The sequence below is a fragment of the Temnothorax americanus genome, unplaced genomic scaffold (assembly GCF_048541705.1).
Source record: "Temnothorax americanus isolate GAGA-0224 unplaced genomic scaffold, ASM4854170v1 Scaffold128, whole genome shotgun sequence".
Classification (NCBI taxonomy): Eukaryota; Metazoa; Arthropoda; class Insecta; order Hymenoptera; family Formicidae; genus Temnothorax; species Temnothorax americanus.
Window position 1 is genome coordinate 45695 of NW_027509262.1, and position 21708 is coordinate 67402.

General features: G+C 42.0%; 2 protein-coding genes across 2 annotated transcripts; one reads left to right on the forward strand and one right to left on the reverse strand.

The window, feature by feature from the left end:
- Positions 1-2543: 2543 nt before the first annotated feature.
- LOC143893781 (uncharacterized) lies at positions 2544-6314 on the forward strand. The gene has a single exon (XM_077399502.1). It carries the CDS (start codon positions 2544-2546, stop codon positions 6312-6314), a length of 3771 nt encoding a protein of 1256 aa, XP_077255628.1.
- Positions 6315-9808: 3494 nt separating this feature from the next.
- Positions 9809-17505, reverse strand: LOC143893774 (uncharacterized). The gene is made up of 8 exons (XM_077399496.1): positions 17301-17505; positions 15603-15809; positions 15471-15518; positions 15296-15406; positions 15113-15241; positions 14822-15030; positions 10210-10372; positions 9809-10061 (listed from the first exon to the last, which is right to left on the reverse strand). Exons 1-8 carry the CDS (start codon positions 17503-17505, stop codon positions 9877-9879), a joined length of 1257 nt encoding a protein of 418 aa, XP_077255622.1. The 3' UTR covers positions 9809-9876.
- Positions 17506-21708: the final 4203 nt, after the last annotated feature.

The window sequence follows — 21708 nt, forward strand, 5'->3', positions numbered from 1 at the left end:
CTCGTGACGCCCCTCACGAAACGATATCAAAATATCGGGATTCGCGCTCGAACGTCAGTGACGAATTTGCTGCCCACAAATCAAACGCGGCTCGAGTCGTTTTCAAGATTATGTCGTTGGCCAGATAAAAGTTCCATTTGAGATGTTTCTTCGGCCATTTGTCCGAAAACGAAGCGAACGTGCGCTCCGAAATGTCCTCAACGCCACATCGTGGTTTACCCATTCGATTCAACGTCTCTTCGTTTAATTTGCCGTCGCCTGGTAGTTGATAGAATTCTTGAAACAGTGAGACCCCAGGTAGCAGACAGTCGTCATAATGACGTGATTCTTACGTCATTTTATGACGAATGTTACGTCATTTATTCCTAAGGTTTGACGTAAAAATGACGTATTTTTCACGGTCCTAAGTCACAGACCAGAGACGTCATTAGTAAAGTCAATAAGACGTTATTTTAACTCTCACAGTGCCGTCTTAATGATGGCTAAAATCGTCAATAATACGTCATTAAGACGTCTTTAAACATCATCTTGCTACCTATATAGATATACTTTACTGATGACGTACAGAAGTCCGTACGTCGACAAACAATTTTAAAGTTTTAAGTATCATTTAATTAAGCCAAAATAACGTGTATTTGGCTTAATTAAATAATACTTAAAACTTTAAAATTGTTTGTCGACGTACGGACTTCTGTACGTCAGTAAAGTATATCTATATAAGTATAAAGTTACAATAAAATATAAAATATAATTTAAATATTTTTAAATATGTATAATAAAATAGAGATTGAAAACTAATTAATGTTTTTCTGTGACACTACCGGACTATTTTAGAAAAATTTATTTTCAGGATAGGTTGCAATTGCATTACAAACAATCAAATTAAGGTTGTATCATGTACAAAATATATTTATTTTTTATTATTACAAAGAAAACGGCACATTTTGAAATTTACAACAATGTTGAAATTGTAGTAATTTTGCGGAACGTAACATTAATGAAAAACTACATTATTTTGAATGTAATGATCTTGTTTTGATATACATATATCTTAATCTTAATTAAAAAATCAAATTATATTGTAGTTCTATCAAAAAATAATAAAATATATGTATTTAAGGAAAAAAAACAAAAATATTAACATTAAATACTGTTTAGGATTAAGGTAAAATCAGGTGGCAGGGCGCTGTCGCGAAAGTAATCGCCCCTGGCGCAAGCACAAACAACCCTCGGGCTTGACTCGACCTTATCCGAGATCACCCGAGTATCGCGCTACCGTTTCGACAGCGCGATTGCAAAACGCGCACGCGTATTCCGAAATATGTATACCGCGCAACGCGTTACATCGCGGATCGATGTGATTCGCCCTTCGTGAGGCCCATACCCCCGCCGAGGGTCTCCTATCGGGACGAAGGATAATCGATATCGATCCGCGCTCTCTTCTGTTCTCTGCCGCGAAAAGAGACACATCGAGCCGGGCGTTCGCGACATTGTGCCTATCGGGAGTGGTCTCGACCGCCAGTGCGTGAAGTCCGTAATTAAGTTTCATCGCGAGCCGCATCCGTGAGATCGCCGCGTGAAACATCTCGAATCGCTCTTTCGCTCGTGCCGCGAAGAGTGAGCCGTTTTCCGACTGCGAGGAATTCGGTATTTGGGAACGCGAGACGCCCTGTGCGAGGGTAGTTTCGAGCGTACAAGTGTTGTCGCGAGCGGCATTAGTCGTCGCGCAATATCTCTCGTCAGACGAGATTGACGAGTTGTCGCCCGCAATCGAGTGGGCAACGAGCACAAACAGATCACGTGATCACCGCGTGCGGTACCGTGATCCTCATCTAAAAGAACGTACAGACGGCGAACGAGACCGTCACATGAAGTCAGCCCGGGTATCGTGATTGCAACAAGTGTTATGATAACCGAGCGTAAGTGCAAGCGAGCACTTCTCAATAACTCAGCGTAGGGAGCTCGATCCCGATATCGACCCCTCTCTCGCGGCCATCTTGACGTGCCGCGCCGTTCGTGAACACGGACCATCATCGTGAATGTAAAGCGTATAGTGATTGTGTAAAAAACGAACTCATTATCGCGTACCCGAGACCAAGGGAAAGCCTGAGCATCTCGCACCTTTGACCGCGGTCGCTCGTCTGCTTCGCGCCAAGATATCCGTTGACCGCGAGCAAGATCTCCGGACGCGAGGGCGGTCATCTACCGCTCTACAAGATTTCCGGTTCGCGAGCCACGCAGACCGAAGGAGCGACTCAAGATTTCCGTCCCGCCATCCCGCGAATGCTCCGGGTGCTCGGGTGCGTGAATGCGAGAAGTACTCTATGTGCAATAAAGTGTGTTTGTCAGAAAACCCGGCGAGCGTTTTTTGAACCCTCTTTTCGCTACGTCCTTGGTTCTTGCCCCGCGCCCTGGACAGGGTGGTCCCGGCATACTTCGTGTCCCGAGGGTACCTCGGTCGCGCACGAAACATCTGGTCCTTCGAGCCGGATCGAGGCAATTCTCGTAGCGAAAAAGATTAATCAAGCACATTGACCGGCACCATGAGTGAGCAGCTGCTCGACAAGCAGTCTCAGCCATTGCGAACCGTCAATCGCGCGCTCGAAAACTTCAAGAAGATTGGCAAGAAAAACTTGACGATAGCCAAGATTCGTAGTCGCATCACTGATTTGAAGGACGTCTGGGCAACAATCCGGGATGGACACTTCGCCCTTCGAGCCGCTATTCCTGCTGCGGAACGAGTGAATCACGAGTACTTCAAGGATCAACATTATGAGGTCTACGAGGAGAAGTACAGGACCGCCTTGGACTACATGCACGAGTGTCTGGAGGAATTGGATCCGTATGTAAGTCCGAACCAGTCTGTCAGTTTCGGGCCGCATTTCCCCACAAGTCCGTCGTCCGCGTTTTCTTTGTCTCATCTTCCGCCGATAAACCTTCCTCCGTTTGACGGGAAGTACGAGGAATGGGAGAGCTGTCGTGATCGGTTTGCGTCTCTTATAATTAATAATAAAGACGTCTCAAATTTCTCGCGTATGCATTATCTCATTTCATGCCTTCAGGGTCGCGCTCTTGAGTGTGTGAACGATATCAGTGTTACCGCGGAGAATTTCGACATTGCGTGGAGTACGTTAAACGCGCGATTTGAAGACAAACGTCGTTTGATCAATATTCACATGTCGACGCTGCTGAATTTGCTAGCGGTCGCGAAAGAATCCGCTCTTGAGTTGCAATCATTACGCGATAAAATAAATTCCGCCGTTGCAGCTCTCGACAAATTGAATCGCACGCCTGAAGAGTTATGGAGCGATATTCTCATCAGTCTCGGGTCACAAAAACTCGATGCAGTTACGCGAAAGGCATGGAATTTAAAGTTTGGTGAAGCTCGACATCCTCCGTCATACGATGACTTTAAACAATTCTTGGATAATCGAATCCGAGCTCTCGAAAATTGGAAGCTCCCCCTTTCTTCCTCCGATAAAGCGAAAAATTCGAATGCGCAAAAGATTAGTGCTAACGTGTGCGCGAAATCGTTTCCGCCGTGTTCGTTGTGTAAAGCGAAGCATGCTTTCTACGTTTGTCCGAAATTTACCGAGAAGAGTCCGAATCAGAGGCGAGAACTTGTGCAGAAAGAGAAACGGTGTTTCAACTGTTTAAGTTCAAATCACGGGGCAAAAACGTGCTCCAGTAAATATTCATGCCGTTTTTGTCAGAGAAAACATCACACGTTGCTCCATGTAGATTCCGACTCTTCCTCGAAACCCGCAGAGGTCACGGCGTCAACCGACACGCCGAAACAAAGTGAAACGCCCAGTAGCGAAGTGAGCTCATTGTTTGCGTCTTCGCACACCACTCGTTCGCATGTTTTGCTCGCGACAGCTTGGCTTACCGTTAGCGCGTCTTCGGGCCGTTCTGTGATTGTAAGAGCCTTGCTTGATCAAGGCTCCGAAATGACCTTTATAACCGAGAAACTCGCGCAGTGTTTACGGCTGAAGAGAGTTCGAATGCCAACTTCGGTTTCGGCCGTCGGGTGTGTAAATGCCGGGACGTATCGATATGCCGCGCGAATAACAATCTCGCCGAAAGGTAAACAGACTCCGGCATTCTCGACGACCGCATTAATTTTGAAATCGCTAACGGCATACGCGCCAAAACGTTTGCCGCTCGAGGCGACGTTGGCTCATCTCGAGGATCTCCCATGGGCTGACCACGACCCCATGAGCGCAGATCCCATTAGCATTATCGTAGGTGCGGAATTGTATAGCGCTCTCATTAAAGACGGAATTCGAAAAGGGGCGGTGGGACAGCCTATCGCTCAAAATTCGATATTGGGATGGGTAATATCGGGACCTATCACTTCTAGTCAGGTGGCCTCACATGCCATCTCGGTTGAATCGTCACACGATCGACCTTCGTATACTGTGAATGCTCATCACAGTCTCAATTCCTTGTCGCTCGATCAGGAACTCCGACGGTTTTGGGAGGTCGAAGAGATTCCGCGAAAGATGACTCTCACTCCCGAGGACGAAAAATGCGAAGAGCATTTTCGCCTTACTCATTCACGCTGTCCTGACGGACGCTATATTGTACGTCTTCCATTTAAGAAAGGCCCTCCGATCGAAATCGGACATTCTCGCGCTATCGCCGAGAAATATCTTAACGGGTTAATTCGGAGATTCGATGCTCATCCTGCGCAACGGGACGAGTACTCCGAATTTCTTCGCGAATATGAAGCTCTCGGGCACATGAGGGAAGTGCCCGCTTCCGAGTTCAATGATACGCAATGCGTTTTCATTCCGCATCATCCCGTTATCCGGGAAGACAGTAAAACTACGCATCTGCGTGTCGTTTTCAACGCGTCATGTCCCTCTTCTAACGGATCATCATTGAATGATCATCTTCTCTCGGGTCTTAAACTTCAACCCGATTTGCCAGTTGTCATTCACCAGTGGCGGCAACATCGATTTGTGTATACGAACAACAAACCATTAAATGCTAAAAGTCCGCTCTTATCGTTAAATCCATTTGTGGATCACGAGGGATTGCTTAGAGTCGGAGGACGCTTGAAAAACGCTCCGATCTCATTTAATTCTAAGCATCCAATTTTACTCGCGTCACATCCGTTAGTGACTCTACTCATTCGGCAAGCTCATTCGCGAATGCTTCATGCAGGCATGCAGCTCACGCTCGCAACACTGCGACAGGACTTCTGGATCTTACGAGCTCGAAGCGCGGTCCGATCGATAATTCATAAGTGCGTGGTTTGCACGCGTGAAAAGGCGGTCGTGCCCCAGCAGCTCATGGGAGATCTTCCTACTCTGCGAGTGTCTCCGCCATCGCGCAGTTTCTCACATTGCGGTCTCGATTACGCGGGACCCGTACAAGTTCGCGCTTCCGGTGGCCGCGGAATTAGTTCACGAAAGGCGTATATCGCGTTGTTTGTGTGTCTTGCAACCCGCGCGATCCATTTAGAATTAGTAGGAAATTATTCCACACCCGCGTTTCTAGACGCCTTTTCTCGATTCTGCGCTCGTCGAGGATTGCCGGAGTCAATGTACTCCGATAACGGGACAACGTTTGTCGGAGCCAATAAAGAGTTATACCAAGCATATCGCGCAGCCGTTAATGATCCGAATTTTCTCAACGCCACCGCTTCCGATAATGTCCAATGGCATTTTATTCCCCCGTCTGCGCCACATTTCGGTGGTTTATGGGAAGCCGGAGTCCGGAGCGTGAAACATCATCTCCGTCGGGTACTCCAGGATCACACGCTCACGTTCGAAGAGCTTACGACTTTGTTGTGCCGAATCGAGGCGTGTCTTAATTCGCGTCCTCTCGCTCCGTTGAAAGATACGCTCAATGATTACGAGGTCTTAACGCCCGGACATTTTTTAATCGGATCGGCGATCACGGTCAATCCGGAGCCATCGCTATTAGATTTGCATGAAAATCGGTTGTCGAGGTGGCAACGAGTTCGACATTTGACCGAGCGCTTTTGGAAATTGTGGCAAACAGATTACGTTAACACGTTGCAGCAGCGTGTTAAATGGCGACAATTGCAAACGCCCGTGAAAGTTGGGCAGCTCGTTTTATTGCGGAATGCCACACTGCCTCCTTGTAAATGGGAGCTTGGTCGAATTACCCAGTGCCACGCCGGTTCCGATGGATTGATTCGTGTTGTGAATGTCAAAACCGCGACGTCCGAGTATACCCGGCCGATAGTAAAACTGTGTTTGCTGCCGATTGACTGTGAGACGCGTTCTGACGAGACTTCTAGTAACGATTCGACTTCTCTTCAGCCTTCGCGTCGCTGAACTGTCTGCCACGGCGGGCGGTTCGTGATATTCCTGTTACCCTTATTGCTTAAGTCTTGTAAATAAAGTTCTGCGCCAGTATGTAAGTTTGTGTTCGATTAGCTCATAAGATTTCGTGCGTTCACATATCGACCTCCTCGAACTTCATCACATTCGAAGTCAGAAAATTTCGAAACTAAAGCTTCGAGGCGGGCGGTATGTTTAGGATTAAGGTAAAATCAGGTGGCAGGGCGCTGTCGCGAAAGTAATCGCCCCTGGCGCAAGCACAAACAACCCTCGGGCTTGACTCGACCTTATCCGAGATCACCCGAGTATCGCGCTACCGTTTCGACAGCGCGATTGCAAAACGCGCACGCGTATTCCGAAATATGTATACCGCGCAACGCGTTACATCGCGGATCGATGTGATTCGCCCTTCGTGAGGCCCATACCCCCGCCGAGGGTCTCCTATCGGGACAAAGGATAATCGATATCGATCCGCGCTCTCTTCTGTTCTCTGCCGCGAAAAGAGACACATCGAGCCGGGCGTTCGCGACATTGTGCCTATCGGGAGTGGTCTCGACCGCCAGTGCGTGAAGTCCGTAATCAAGTTTCATCGCGAGCCGCATCCGTGAGATCGCCGCGTGAAACATCTCGAATCGCTCTTTCGCTCGTGCCGCGAAGAGTGAGCCGTTTTCCGACTGCGAGGAATTCGGTATTTGGGAACGCGAGACGCCCTGTGCGAGGGTAGTTTCGAGCGTACAAGTGTTGTCGCGAGCGGCATTAGTCGTCGCGCAATATCTCTCGTCAGACGAGATTGACGAGTTGTCGCCCGCAATCGAGTGGGCAACGAGCACAAACAGATCACGTGATCACCGCGTGCGGTACCGTGATCCTCATCTAAAAGAACGTACAGACGGCGAACGAGACCGTCACATGAAGTCAGCCCGGGTATCGTGATTGCAACAAGTGTTGTGATAACCGAGCGTAAGTGCAAGCGAGCACTTCTCAATAACTCAGCGTAGGGAGCTCGATCCCGATATCGACCCCTCTCTCGCGGCCATCTTGACGTGCCGCGCCGTTCGTGAACACGGACCATCATCGTGAATGTAAAGCGTATAGTGATTGTGTAAAAAACGAACTCACTATCGCGTACCCGAGACCAAGGGAAAGCCTGAGCATCTCGCACCTCGTGACCGCGGTCGCTCGTCTGCTTCGCGCCAAGATATCCGTTGACCGCGAGCAAGATCTCCGGACGCGAGGGCGGTCATCTACCGCTCTACAAGATTTCCGGTTCGCGAGCCACGCAGACCGAAGGAGCGACTCAAGATTTCCGTCCCGCCATCCTGCGAATGCTCCGGGTGCTCGGGTGCGTGAATGCGAGAAGTACTCTATGTGCAATAAAGTGTGTTTGTCAGAAAACCCGGCGAGCGTTTTTTGAACCCTCTTTTCGCTACGTCCTTGGTTCTTGCCCCGCGCCCTGGACAGGGTGGTCCCGGCATACTTCGTGTCCCGAGGGTACCTCGGTCGCGCACGAAACAAATACATTGCACAAAAATGATGCGAGAATATAAAAATAAATATTTCTTATCATAAACATTGCTTCTTAATGTTATATATGAAGAAGAGGAAAACACACCCAATTTTTATCATGTTTAAGCGGTAGAAGAACACATTTCGCTTTTATATCATCAATATCCCATGCTTGTAATTGTTCAGATAACTTTGTAACACAAAAAATGTTTAATTTTTTAGAATCAAACGGATACAAGTAGAGTGATTCTGATGAAATGTATTGTTTTCCAATTAATTTTGTTGAACCGTTTGTAGTTAATATTATGTTATTAATCTGTACTACTTCATTATTTTTACTTAAAAAATGTGAATCAGCAAAACAATGTGAATAGGTGGATAAAACGTAGTCTCTAATACTAATCTTCTTAAATTGTTTAAAAATATTTATAACACTTAATAATGGGCCATTATTGTGTTCTAAAAAATGCTTAAGAATTGGGTGATTTGGTTCTTGGTAAGGATTACTTAAAAATATTTCATGTAACCTACGACATACTTGTTGAAGTGGTTTTCGAGATGATTTTACTAATTTTTTCAATGAGCCTAAATAATTTTCATATGGAAAACAGGACCAATTATCTAAAGGTCCATACATTTGTACATCACTTGTCAAATGACACAATATATGCACATTGTAGACATAAACCTCAAGACCATATATTTTTTCTGCATAATTAATAAAAGTTTCAAGTAATTCCTGCGCTAATGATAAGCCTAAATTATTAATATTGTGTTTCGAAGTGTGAGAATAGATATAGCTGAATGAAATAGGAGAAAATGCTCATAAACTGATATATCAAGTATATCCCGTAAAACAACAGGTCCTAGGTAAAGTAAAAAACTCCTAAACTCAGTTTCCATCTACATAAATCTGTTAAGCTTCGTGGTTTTCGATTAAATTCAGAAGGCATGAATGAACCAAGGGCCACTAACTTTTTAGATAATAAATCAGTTAAGCGATGACCTAACTTAACGTTAGATTTACCACTTATCCAAGTATGTAGTAGTTTTTTTGTAACACCTAAACACACTCCATGCATATAATCAAGGAGGAACTGTGTAACCATTCCAATTTTTAATTCAAGAAGGGGCGAAATGCCAACATGATGGTCTTCATCACGTTGCAAAACAAATGACTCATCTGTTCTCCTTCTTGCATTAGTATTTCTCAGAATAATACGCCTATATACCACTTTCTTCACATTTTTCGCAACAAGATTATCCATTATGATTTTTTACTTGTTTTATATAAGCCCTAGCCGGAGCATCACATACAAAACTATGAATTTTTATATCAAAGTATCTATCATTTACTTGAAGTCCATTTTTTAACAATAAAGAAAGTTCTGTTATGAAATCTTCAAGATATAAATGTAAAGGAGATGGTTTAGACTCACCATAAAAAATTCCTAGAACAAATGGAGACATATTTTGCACATTTTTTACAAAACCTAAAATAGGCCATAAATGTTTATTTGTGCTATTAAACAAAGGGAGACCGTCAATGTTAAAACTTAGCTCTATAGTATTTCCAACATGAAATTTTGCAATGTTTTGTAAACTCTGTGTTAAACCAATATGACAGTACTCTCCTGTATCTAATTTCTTTGTATTTATAGATACTGGAGTTTCCAGCAAACTTTTAGAAGTTAAGGGCAATTCAGGATGAAAATGATGCAAAATATGTAAAAGGTCTGTTAAGGCGGAGTGAGATATGTTATGTTTAATAACAGCCCAATGTCTTATCAACTTACGAAGATTAGAATCAGATGTGCTTTCATCCTCTATATTACCAATTACATTATCTAACTCGCAACTTAAATTTAAGAAAGACTGATTTTCAGTACGCTCAATATCAAAAGTGCCAATATCATCGTCAGAAGTGTCATTAGATACTATTTCTTCGTTTTTATTATAATATTTTTCTATTTTATCACGTTTTACGTTCTTTTCTTGATTATGCTCTTGAGAATTGGACACAATCAATTCTTTAAAAAATTTTACCTTCTCATTGGCAATTCTTCGATATAACTGTCGTTTTCCAACGCAACACTTTCTGTATGACATTAGAGACATGGTGCAAATAATTATTGTTCTTCTTCTTTACACGTTGAGGAGCGTGTTTTAGCCAGACTTTTATTGAATTTTCAATGGCTTGATTGTTAGCACCTTCTGTCGTAGATTTAACTGCGTCTGAAAAAAATTAAGGTGATAAGAGTCTTCATGTTTACAAAATTACTTCCAATTTTTTATTATTTTATTAAAATATAACAGACATAAAATTATTTTAATTATTTGGAATTAAACATTTTTATTTAAAAAGATAAAAAAAATTTCTTACTTATTATAATATCTTTTATCAATAAGGAAGAAAATGGTTTCTTTCCTAATCTTTTTCCATAAAAACTATAGTTTCGACACAATTCATCTGAGAACAACTGTTTCAAAATTTTATTTGTTTTGCTTGCAATGTCCCGACCTACTAAACTAGACAGTAATGAACACTACAAACAAATATTTTAATTAATTGTCAGTAAAATTAAAAAATGTTTTTTATACAATATAAACATATTTTGCATCAAGAGACACGGTAGTGTCTCGCGCCAAGTACACGCGGAGCGAGACCGACCGTGACTCTTTTACGCGACGCGACGGGTTGCGAGTACCCGAGATGTTGAGATCTCGATAACGAGTGAACGGATCAAGTTCTAAGTAGGCTTGATCGATAGCTTGGGGTCCAATTAGGGGGGGGTTTCTCTCATAATATTCCGCTACGTGCCTTACGAGCGGAGATATTGCGACGCAAAGTCCAAATGTGAAAATTTATTTTTAAGATACTCCTAACGCTCTCATTCAATATTATTATGATTATCAGAGAAACGTCCTTTTCACTTTTTCGACGCTGGCGGCGCAGGTATCGCCAGTTTCGATATCGCGCGCGTATTTCAAAACAAATTAGGTCGATAAACTTATCGGTCAGGAGGAAGATTTCTATTTAAGTAAAAATTAGGTATATATATAATAAATATTGAGTCAACGGAAAAGTAGGTTCTCTATGCTTGGCAGAAAGTGCCGCTAGGGAATTTTTAAGTCGATTCTTATGAATCAAGCTTGAATTTGATGTCTATGTATCCCAGGTTGCCGATGACAAGGTCCAGATAGTGCGCTTTATAGTTTTCGGTGTCCAGGTGTAATAATACGTTGAATTCGATGTCTACGTGTCCCAGGTTGCCGATGACGAGGTCCACATAGTGCGCTCCGTAGTTTTTGGTGTCTACGTGTATTAATATCTTGAATTCGATGTCCACGTGTCCCAGGTTGCCGATGACGAGGTCCACATAGTGCGCTCCGTAGTTTTCGGTGTCTACGTGTATTAATACCTTGAATTCGATGTCCACGTGTCCCAGGTTGCCGATGACGAGGTCCACACAGTGCGCTTCGTAGTTTTCGGTGTCCAGGTGTAATAATACGTTGAATTCGATGTCCACGTGTCCCAGGTTGCCGATGACGAGGTCCACACAGTGCGCTTCGTAGTTTTCGGTGTCCAGGTGTAATCGTACGTTGAATTCGATGTCTAGGTGTCCCAGGTTGCCGATGACGAGGTCCACATAGTGCGCTCCGTAGTTTTCGGTGTGTACGTGTATTAATACCTTGAATTCGATGTCCACGTGTCCCAGGTTGCCGATGACGAGGTCCACACAGTGCGCTTCGTAGTTTTCGGTGTCCAGGTGTAATAATACGTTGAATTCGATGTCCACGTGTCCCAGGTTGCCGATGACGGAATCCAGATAATGCGCTTCATAGTTTTTGGTGTCCAGGTGTAATCGTACGTTGAATGCGATGTCTAGGTGTCCCAGGTTGCCGATGACAAGGTCCACATAGTGCGCTCCGTAGTTTTCGGTGTCTACGTGTATTAATACCTTGAATTCAATGTTTACGTGTCCCAGGTTGCCGATGACAAGATCCAGATAGTGCGCTTCATAGTTTTCGGTGTCCAGGTGTAATCGTACGTTGAATTCGATGTCTAGGTATCCCAGGTTGCCGATGACAAGGTCCACATAGTGCGCTCCGTAGTTTTCGGTGTCCACGTGTCCCAGGTTGCCGATGACGAGGTCCAGATATCGCGCTCCGTAGTTTTCGGTGTCTAGGTGTAATAATACCTCGAATTTGATGTTCACGTGTCCCAGGTTGCCGATGACGAGATCCAGATAATGCGCTTCATAGTTTTCGGTGTCCAGGTGTAATTGTACGTTGAATTCGATGTCTAGGTGTCCCAGGTTGCCGATGACAAGATCCACATAGTGCGCTCCGTAGTTTTCGGTGTCTACGTGTATTAATATTTTGAATTCGATGTCCACGTATCCCAGGTTGCCGATGACGGGATCCAGATAGTGCGCTTCATAGTTTCCGGTGTCCAGGTGTAATCGTACGTTGAATTTGATGTCTACGTGTCCCAGGTTGCCGATGACGAGGTCCACATAGTGCGCTTCGTAGTTTTCGGTGTCCAGGTGTAATAATATGTTGAATTCAATGTTTAGGTGTCCCAGGTTGCCGATGACAAGGTCCACATATTGCGCTCCGTAGTTTTCGGTGTCTACGTGTATTAATACCTTGAAATTGATGTCTAGGTGTCCCAGGTTGCTGATGACGAGGTCCACATAATGCGCTTCATAGTTTTTGGTGTCTAGGTGTATTAATAACTTTAAATCTGAATAGGTGCGTTCAGCCGATACTCCGCTAGCCTAGCAATCGTGAGCAGTTGCTCGTTTTTGCTCGTTTCTTCTCTTTTTAATCCAGTAAGTCAAAAAAGAGGAAACGAGCGAAAACGAGCGACTGCTCACGATTGCTAGGCTAGCAAAGTATCGGCTGAACGCACCCAATGTAGGACACGTAGATATCGAATTCGAGGTATTAATACATGTAGACACCGAAAACTACGAAGCGCACTATGTGGACCTCGTCATCGGCAACTTGGAACACGTGGCCATCAAGTTCAAGGTATTAATACACCTGGACACCGAAAACTATAGAGCGCGCTATGTGGACCTCGTCATCAGCAACCTGGGACTCCTAAACATTGAATTCAAGCTTGATTTATAAAAATCGACTTAAAATTTCCCTAGCGGCAGAATTAAAATTATGTCATGATATAATAAAAATCGCTGAATTAAAATTATGTCTAGACATAATAAAAATTGGACAAAAATTATGTTTAGACATAATAAAAATTGGATGAATTAAAATTATGTCTGACGTAAAAATAATTATCAAAAATATCGATACCTGAAGATATCGGTACATATACAGTTGCGAACAACATTCAGTAAGACACGCAAATAAAAATAAATAAAGAATTTTACAGTTAACGACTTATTAACATTAATCATGCTTTATTGCGATTATGTTTTATGTTGAAATTGAAAAATATATACAAGGTGTACAATTAAAAGGGTTACAGATTATTATTTTTAAAAAACTGAGCAAAATATTAAATTGTTGTTTTCTTTAGAAATAATAGTCCGTAACACTTTTAGCTTCATACCTTGTATTATATACGGTTTATGAAATTTTAAGATATATTGTTTATAAGATTAAGTTGCGTAACACTACAAAAAGGCGTGATATCCGTACAAAATTACCTTTTTAAAAAAAAGGTAAAAAAAGGCGCCAAGTACACGTATAGTAGTGTATATGTTGTTACCTAAAAAAAAAAAGAAAGTGGTAGTATTATACCTCGAAAAAACCTAAGTAACAAGTGGTAGATCTTTATATCTCGAAAAATCTCGAAAAAATCTAAGCAGTAGTATCTTTATTTCCGAAAAATTATAACCCAAGTGATACACGTCACAAAATTATGTTACCTTATCAAAAAGAAGAGTCGCGCTTCAAGTGATCTATTACAATTACAAAAAAGAAATGATATCTCTTTAAGTTAGAGCGCCAATTACAGAGAGAACATGTATATTGCCTCAAAAAATAATTGTTGCACTACATTGAAAAATCTTTACATTGTGTCAATTAGAAAAGAATGTATAATAACAATTTTAAAAGATTAAAAAATTTTATTTAAATTTAACAAGGGAATACAAGATATTTAAATACAAAGTTATTTACATGTGTATTTTTTAATGGCCACAAAGAATTACAGAAGTAACAGTACAAAATAAAAATATTTTATTAAAATACATAAATTTTTCTTGTAAAAAAACTTGGCGCTGCTAGACCTCGAAATTTTAAATAAATAAATAAACTTATTCTATACTTAATTATAAGCCGCATTATCCGCCGTCCGCGTAGTCACGCACACCCATATCACTCACTCCCACATCCACGCTGATAATCATTTAATATTACTCCCATTGTATTCTTCTCTGAATTTTTTTTATTTATTGTTGTTTTTATTTATTTAAAAGGTCTAGCAGCGCCAAGTTTTTTTACAAGAAAAATTTATGTATTTTAATAACATATTTTTATTTTGTACTGTTACTTCTGTAATTCTTTGTGGCCATTAAAAAATACACATGTAAATAACTTTGTATTTAAATATCTTGTATTCCCTTGTTAAATTTAAATAAAATTTTTTAATCTTTTAAAATTGTTATTATACATTCTTTTCTAATTGACACAATGTAAAGATTTTTCAATGTAGTGCAACAATTATTTTTTGAGGCAATATACATGTTCTCTCTGTAATTGGCGCTCTAACTTAAAGAGATATCATTTCTTTTTTGTAATTGTAATAGATCACTTGAAGCGCGACTCTTCTTTTTGATAAAGTAACATAATTTTGTGACGTGTATCACTTGGGTTATAATTTTTCGGAAATAAAGATACTACTGCTTAGATTTTTTCGAGATTTTTCGAGATATAAAGATCTACCACTTGTTACTTAGGTTTTTTCGAGGTATAATACTACCACTTTCTTTTTTTTTTTAGGTAACATATATATTTACCAAATTATGTGAATTATCTTGATCTGTAATAAACGTTTCCAAGAGATCTACACTTTCATCTGTTTGTAATGGTAGATTAACAGGTAAATTTTCCGGCACAGAAAAAATGACAGCACCTTTTGCTTGAGGAGCTTTTCTAATATAAGCTAATATCTGATTATTTTGTTCTTTAATAGTGATAAGAGTATCTACTATTTGTTTGTTTAGTGCTAAAAGAGGAACACAAATAAAATATGCATATTACTTCAATAACTGTATTATGAATATACAACGTAAGATATCTTATTTTACCTTTTTCATCCAGTTCATTATTATTTAATATTCTGTTTAATGTTGAATTCCACCGAGATGTTGAATTCGACCGAGATATTGAATTCGACCGAGAATTCGACGGTGTGTTATTACCACATTCAGAGGAATCTGCAATTATGACTAGATATAATTAAACACACAATGTAAGATATCTTATTTTACCTTTTTCATCCAGTTCATTATTATTTAATATTCTGTTTAATGTTGAATTCGACCGAGATGTTGAATTCGACCAAGAATTCGACGGTATGTTATTACCACATTCAGAGGAATCTACAATTATGATTAGATATAATTAAACACTTTTCTAATACATTACAGAAATTTCATGTTTTACCTTCTTCATCCAGTATATTTAATGTCGAAACATTATTCTCAGAAGAACCTGGAAATTCAATATAAAAATTAGGTAAAAATAAATTCTAAACAGATATATATTTTATACGTTATTGTACAAGATATAACTAACGATTTAAAAAATTCTTTTTTATTGGAGGTGGTCGATCAAACTTTGAAATTGCACAACTTTCCTCGGTTGAATCATCAGAATTATTATCGTATAAACGCCGTGGAGGATGCCGTTGTCTCTTAATTGTATTATCACCTTCTAAATCTGTATTTAAATCACTCGTAAATTCTGCCACTTTAGCTTTCTTATGTGCTACGTCTATATTATCTACAAAATATAAAATACTGTTAGTTATATAAAAAGGACCAGTCATATTGCCTTAAATATATGTATTTAATATTCATTGAAGATTTTTTTTTGTATACTTTGCATAATAAGCGCGTTAAATATAATGTCTCCAAATATATACATGTAGAAATAGAAGATGTAAATGAATTGTGTGTGTGTGTATGTGCGTGCGTGCGTGCGTGCGTGCGTGCGTGCGTGCGTGCGTGCGTGCGTGCGTGCGTGCGTGCGTGCGTGCGTGCGTGCGTGCGTGGGTGCGTGCGTGCTGGCGTGCGTGCGTGCGTGCGTGCGTGCGTGCGTGCGTGCGTGCGTGCGTGCGTGCGTGCGTGCGTGCGTGCGTGCGTGCGTGCGTGCGTGCGTGCGTGCGTGCGTGCGTGCGTGCGTGCGTGCGTGCGTGCGTGCGTGCGTGCGTGCGTGCGTGCGTGCGTGCGTGCGTGCGTGCGTGCGTGCGTGCGTGCGTGCGTGCGTGCGTGCGTGCGTGCGTGCGTGCGTGCGTGCGTGCGTGCGTGCGTGCGTGCGTGCGTGCGTGCGTGCGTGCGTGCGTGCGTGCGTGCGTGCGTGCGTGCGTGCGTGCGTGCGTGCGTGCGTGCGTGCGTGCGTGCGTGCGTGCGTGCGTGCGTGCGTGCGTGCGTGCGTGCGTGCGTGCGTGCGTGCGTGCGTGCGTGCGTGCGTGCGTGCGTGCGTGCGTGCGTGCGTGCGTGCGTGCGTGCGTGCGTGCGTGCGTGCGTGCGTGCGTGCGTGCGTGCGTGCGTGCGTGCGTGCGTGCGTGCGTGCGTGCGTGCGTGCGTGCGTGCGTGCGTGCGTGCGTGCGTGCGTGCGTGCGTGCGTGCGTGCGTGCGTGCGTGCGTGCGTGCGTGCGTGCGTGCGTGCGTGCGTGCGTGCGTGCGTGCGTGCGTGCGTGCGTGCGTGCGTGCGTGCGTGCGTGCGTGCGTGCGTGCGTGCGTGCGTGCGTGCGTGCGTGCGTGCGTGCGTGCGTGCGTGCGTGCGTGCGTGCGTGCGTGCGTGCGTGCGTGCGTGCGTGCGTGCGTGCGTGCGTGCGTGCGTGCGTGCGTGCGTGCGTGCGTGCGTGCGTGCGTGCGTGCGTGCGTGCGTGCGTGCGTGCGTGCGTGCGTGCGTGCGTGCGTGCGTGCGTGCGTGCGTGCGTGCGTGCGTGCGTGCGTGCGTGCGTGCGTGCGTGCGTGCGTGCGTGCGTGCGTGCGTGCGTGCGTGCGTGCGTGCGTGCGTGCGTGCGTGCGTGCGTGCGTGCGTGCGTGCGTGCGTGCGTGCGTGCGTGCGTGCGTGCGTGCGTGCGTGCGTGCGTGCGTGCGTGCGTGCGTGCGTGCGTGCGTGCGTGCGTGCGTGCGTGCGTGCGTGCGTGCGTGCGTGCGTGCGTGCGTGCGTGCGTGCGTGCGTGCGTGCGTGCGTGCGTGCGTGCGTGCGTGCGTGAGTGTGTGTGTATGTGTGTAATAGAGATAAATAATTAGTTAAACTTACCTGTTTCATAAAAAATTTTTTGTACTCCATACAATGTCCATTTCTTTTCATCAGGTTGTTCATGCTTTTTTAATGCCTTGTTATAACTACTTGTATTTTTGTATGGTGGCCAGAAAACTTCTCTTTTACGAGGCGTCAGCCAAGTACTGCTGACAACGGCCAAGTTTGCGTCAGATTTTTCATCAAACTGAATCAGCGTAAACATATTCTATTTTGTACATAATAAAGTTAATATACTGATAATGAAATCTCCGCGAACACAAGACTGTTCCATCAAGAATACAATTATACTTGATCACACTGTTTAAAATATTACTTTTTTTACAGGTACATGCAATAAACAAAAGATCTCGTACATGTTTTAGGGCCAATTTTTTCACCGTTGGATAACTCTATCCTTCGGTTAACCTCACTCTTCATCTCTTTTTAAGGGGGCAGGTTAGAAAGAAATGAAGAGTGAGGTTAACCGAAAGATAGAGTTATCTGACGGTGAAGAAATTGGCTATTAGTGATGGAAAAGTACAAACGAAATATAACTCACCAAAACTCATACAGTCAGGACTATTACAAATTATACAGATTGCAATATTGCCTGTATACAATTTACACAGTGTGCGAATTAGTAGCACGAATAACCACCATGTATTGTTCGCACCAGCACGCACTGACCAGCACCGCTCGCGCGAAACAGGAAACAGGAAGAGATTATAGGTTAGGTAGAGAAAGACCGCTCGTCTCTCTTTGTCGGATCAAATTGTGTTTTGTTTTTTGTTTGCTTGCTTTCGCGCCAATACTGGATGAAACAATTCGAAACAAATAGGTTGCGTTCTGTAATTCTTTAAATGATTAATATTCTTGCCTTTGGTTCTTCCCCAGTAAGATAATCATTGAGCGCTAACTGAGCTCTGCTTTATCGTCTCAACGATGAGGCTTTGCGTACAGTGGAGTATATTTGGAACAGGAATATAATTTATTAGGGTATAATAAATATAATTAAATATGATTTATTAGGGGATATATAAAAAATATTGAATAATTATACCTGCAAGATGTCTTAATGACGTATTATTGACGTTAAGGACATTTTATCCGGAAAAGAAAATGTGTCCTACAATACGTAGTCAATTAAACGTCTATATAATGTCATTTTACAAAAGTCTTTTTGACGTATTAAAATATGACATTAAATATACGTCACTTAATCGACGAATGATGTTACTGACCAATTATGACCAAATATTGACGTCAAAATGACGAGTGCTTGCTACCTGTTCGATGTAACTCCTGCGTAGTGTTGTAGGACGATGAAAATCGTTGTGCACCGTTGTTGTTATCTAGATACCCATATTTTTGCAGATAACTGATCGCAATCTCATTTTCACTAGATTTACAATTTACCGCAACGACGATAATAATTCCGCACGTAATTACGCGCGCGAGCGACATCGTTGAGAGATAACGATACGTTTCCCTCCCCGACCCCTCGAGAAGTGATAAGCGTCATGCTCGATCGAAGCGCGATTGACCGTCGCATCGAGCAATGCGTATCTTTTTTTCAGCGATCGCTGCGCGGGTGGGAGGTCTTAAAGGGTGTCAAGAGAAACGTGGTTGCGAGAACGATAACGTTCAACGATTACGTGCGTTGTCTGAACGATGAGATAGAGCAGTCTAGGCGTCAGTCGTGTATTCGTTCGACGTTATACGAGGTGCACACCGTGTCTGAGTTGAAACTTGCTCTCAGCCCGTACGACAACAAGCGATACGTCGTTTCTGACTCGTACGAGACTCTACTGTGGCAGTGGCCCAATTCCAGAAAAACGCGGACATAAATCCAAAATTAATTTGATTAAAACAAAAAATGATATATAAGGGTTTTCAAGGTCGCTAATTATAAATTTGATATTATTTTTTTTCAAAATTCAAAATGGCGGATCCAAAATGACTTTCAATTTATTTACAACCATTACAATACATACGAATTTAATCGCTACAGTCGTCCGTCGTATTTGAACTGACATCCGAGGTGGAAGACTCTTCGGTTTCGTGCACGTAAGGACTTAATAACTGTATGGCTTCGAATGACAGGTCTTCATTTTTTTTTTGGAGGTGTTATGCGCAAACTTGAGATTACCGGATCGGAAGACACAAGCAACCACTGAAACACGTCTCTCATGGTACTTTCCCTAGAATGCTTTCGCGAATAATTTTCTCTGTATTTCTTGATATCTTTATTTCGCGATTCTTGGGCTTCCTCGGATAGTTGCCCGATCGGCAATTGTGCCTATTCAATAATCAAGGGACCATGAATCAACACTTCATGAATGGATGTTGGCATGCAATACCACGGAAAACTTTGCACTAACATATTAGCAGATTCTATGCAATAACTTTTGAAAAGATCTACATTCACAGCGTATCCGCATGACAGAACTTGCATTATAATGTGAGCACAATTTAGCAATTTAGCGTCCAAACCCAAAATTTCGGCCGACTCAGACGAATAAGCAAAAAATCGCCTAGCAGTATTGCCATCATTACTGGTACCGAATCCTCCCACTTTTGGAGCATCAACAATGAGTCCAAATCGCAATTTGAAACCCTTTTGTATAGCCTCTTTTCGCATTTTTACATTTTCTTTGTCTTCTTTCGATCGTGCTTGCCATCTCTTCGTACCCAGTTTATAACCTAAATGTAAGAAATACTCCATAAAGTGGATCCAAGCATGTAACGTAGCTAAACCGTACCGCAAATTTTTTTGTCTACTGGTAATAAACTAACTTCATCAAGATTGTTAAATTTTTTAGACGTGGCTTCACATAAGTAACAGCGCATGTTGGATTTCCTAATCGTTATTGTATTTCTAACTTTACCGTCAATCATCGTAAAGAGAAGCTTGAAATTAACAGTAATAACTTTTTCGTCGATAATTGTCACAAATGAGGCAAGTTTAGCTATTTGATCTTCGACATAACTATTTTCCTCCAAAGTTGAAGTAACGTTTTCGTGAATATATTGTAATTTAATTGGAGAGCAAAATCTTGGAGAAGACGGTTTTGGATTTTGCCAAATCAACAGACATTTATCGTTACTACCGGTTATTCTTAATGGTACAAGTGATGTTAATAAAATACTCGCGTCTGACGCATACAATTAAATTACAATATATTCACGAAAACGTTACTTCAACTTTGGAGGAAAATAGTTATGTCGAAGATCAAATAGCTAAACTTGCCTCATTTGTGACAATTATCGACGGAAAAGTTATTACTGTTAATTTTAAGCTTCTCTTTACGATGATTGACGGTAAAGTTAAAAATACAATAACGATTACAAAATCCAACATGCGCTGTTACTTATGTGGAGCCACGTCTAAAAAATTTAATAATCTTGATGAAGTTAGTTTATTACCAGTAGACGAAAAAAATTTGCGGTACGGTTTAGCTACGTTACATGCTTGGATCCACTTTATGAAGTATTTCTTACATTTAGGTTATAAACTGGGTACGAAGAGATGGCAAGCACGATCAAAAGAAGACAAAGAAAATGTAAAAATGCGAAAAGAGCCTATACAAAAAAGTTTCAAATTGCGATTTGGACTCATTGTTGATGCTCCAAAAGTGGGAGGATTCGGTACCAGTAGTGATGGCAATACTGCTAGGCGATTTTTTGCTTATTCATCTGACAAGGGGACCTTCAAGCTAACGGATTTTTGTTTTTTTTTTCGTACTTACTGTACTTGAAGGTCATCACTCGGACATCAATTTCCCAAAGTATTAAAGCGCGTTTTTCAAAAAAACTCGAGAAAATCGACTTTGAAGAATTCCGAGCGCGCTATGTACACAGAATTTTAATTTTAATGTAAAATTTATCAAATCTATGCTAATTAATATTTAATCGTTTTCAATTTCGTTTTCAATGAAAAACTTACATCATCTTATTTTGAATATTGGTACAAAAATGAAAAACGTCAGGTAGGAAATAAAATGGTTTTATATTTTTGAAAATTACGAGAAAATACAGCGCAAAAATGATATTAATAAAAATATTGTTTAATTTTTAAAAGTAAATTATATGATATGAAATATATAGTTTAAAATATATTGTATACAGTCGTTTTACACGTCAATATTGCACGAACCAGGATGATAATCATCGTAAAAGCAAGGGAAACAATAAGTTTCACGGCATCTAGCACTCCGTACAAACGCAGATATTTTACAGGCGCAAGGTTTTTTTTTAAATGTCTATTGAAAAACATACTTCATTGACGTTCATAAAAATGTCTCTGTCATTACAAAGGTTTGAAGCGAATCGCCACGCGTATCGAATCATGTTCTTAAAGATTGGAGAGAACAGCTGGTGATGTACAATAGATTGAATTTTAATGCAATTTTCTCGAGAATTAATT

Coding starts and splice junctions, on each gene's coding strand:
- LOC143893781 (XM_077399502.1), top strand. CDS start 2,544: ATGAGTGAGCAGCTGCTCGACAAGCAGTCTCAGCCATTGCGAACCGTC.
- LOC143893774 (XM_077399496.1), bottom strand. CDS start 17,505: ATGTTTACGCTGATTCAGTTTGATGAAAAATCTGACGCAAACTTGGCC. Junction 15,519..15,602: donor AAAAAAGAATTTTTTAAATC/GTTAGTTATATC, acceptor TTGAATTTCCAG/GTTCTTCTGAGAATAATGTT. Junction 15,031..15,112: donor TAATGAACTGGATGAAAAAG/GTAAAATAAGAT, acceptor TTCCTCTTTTAG/CACTAAACAAACAAATAGTA.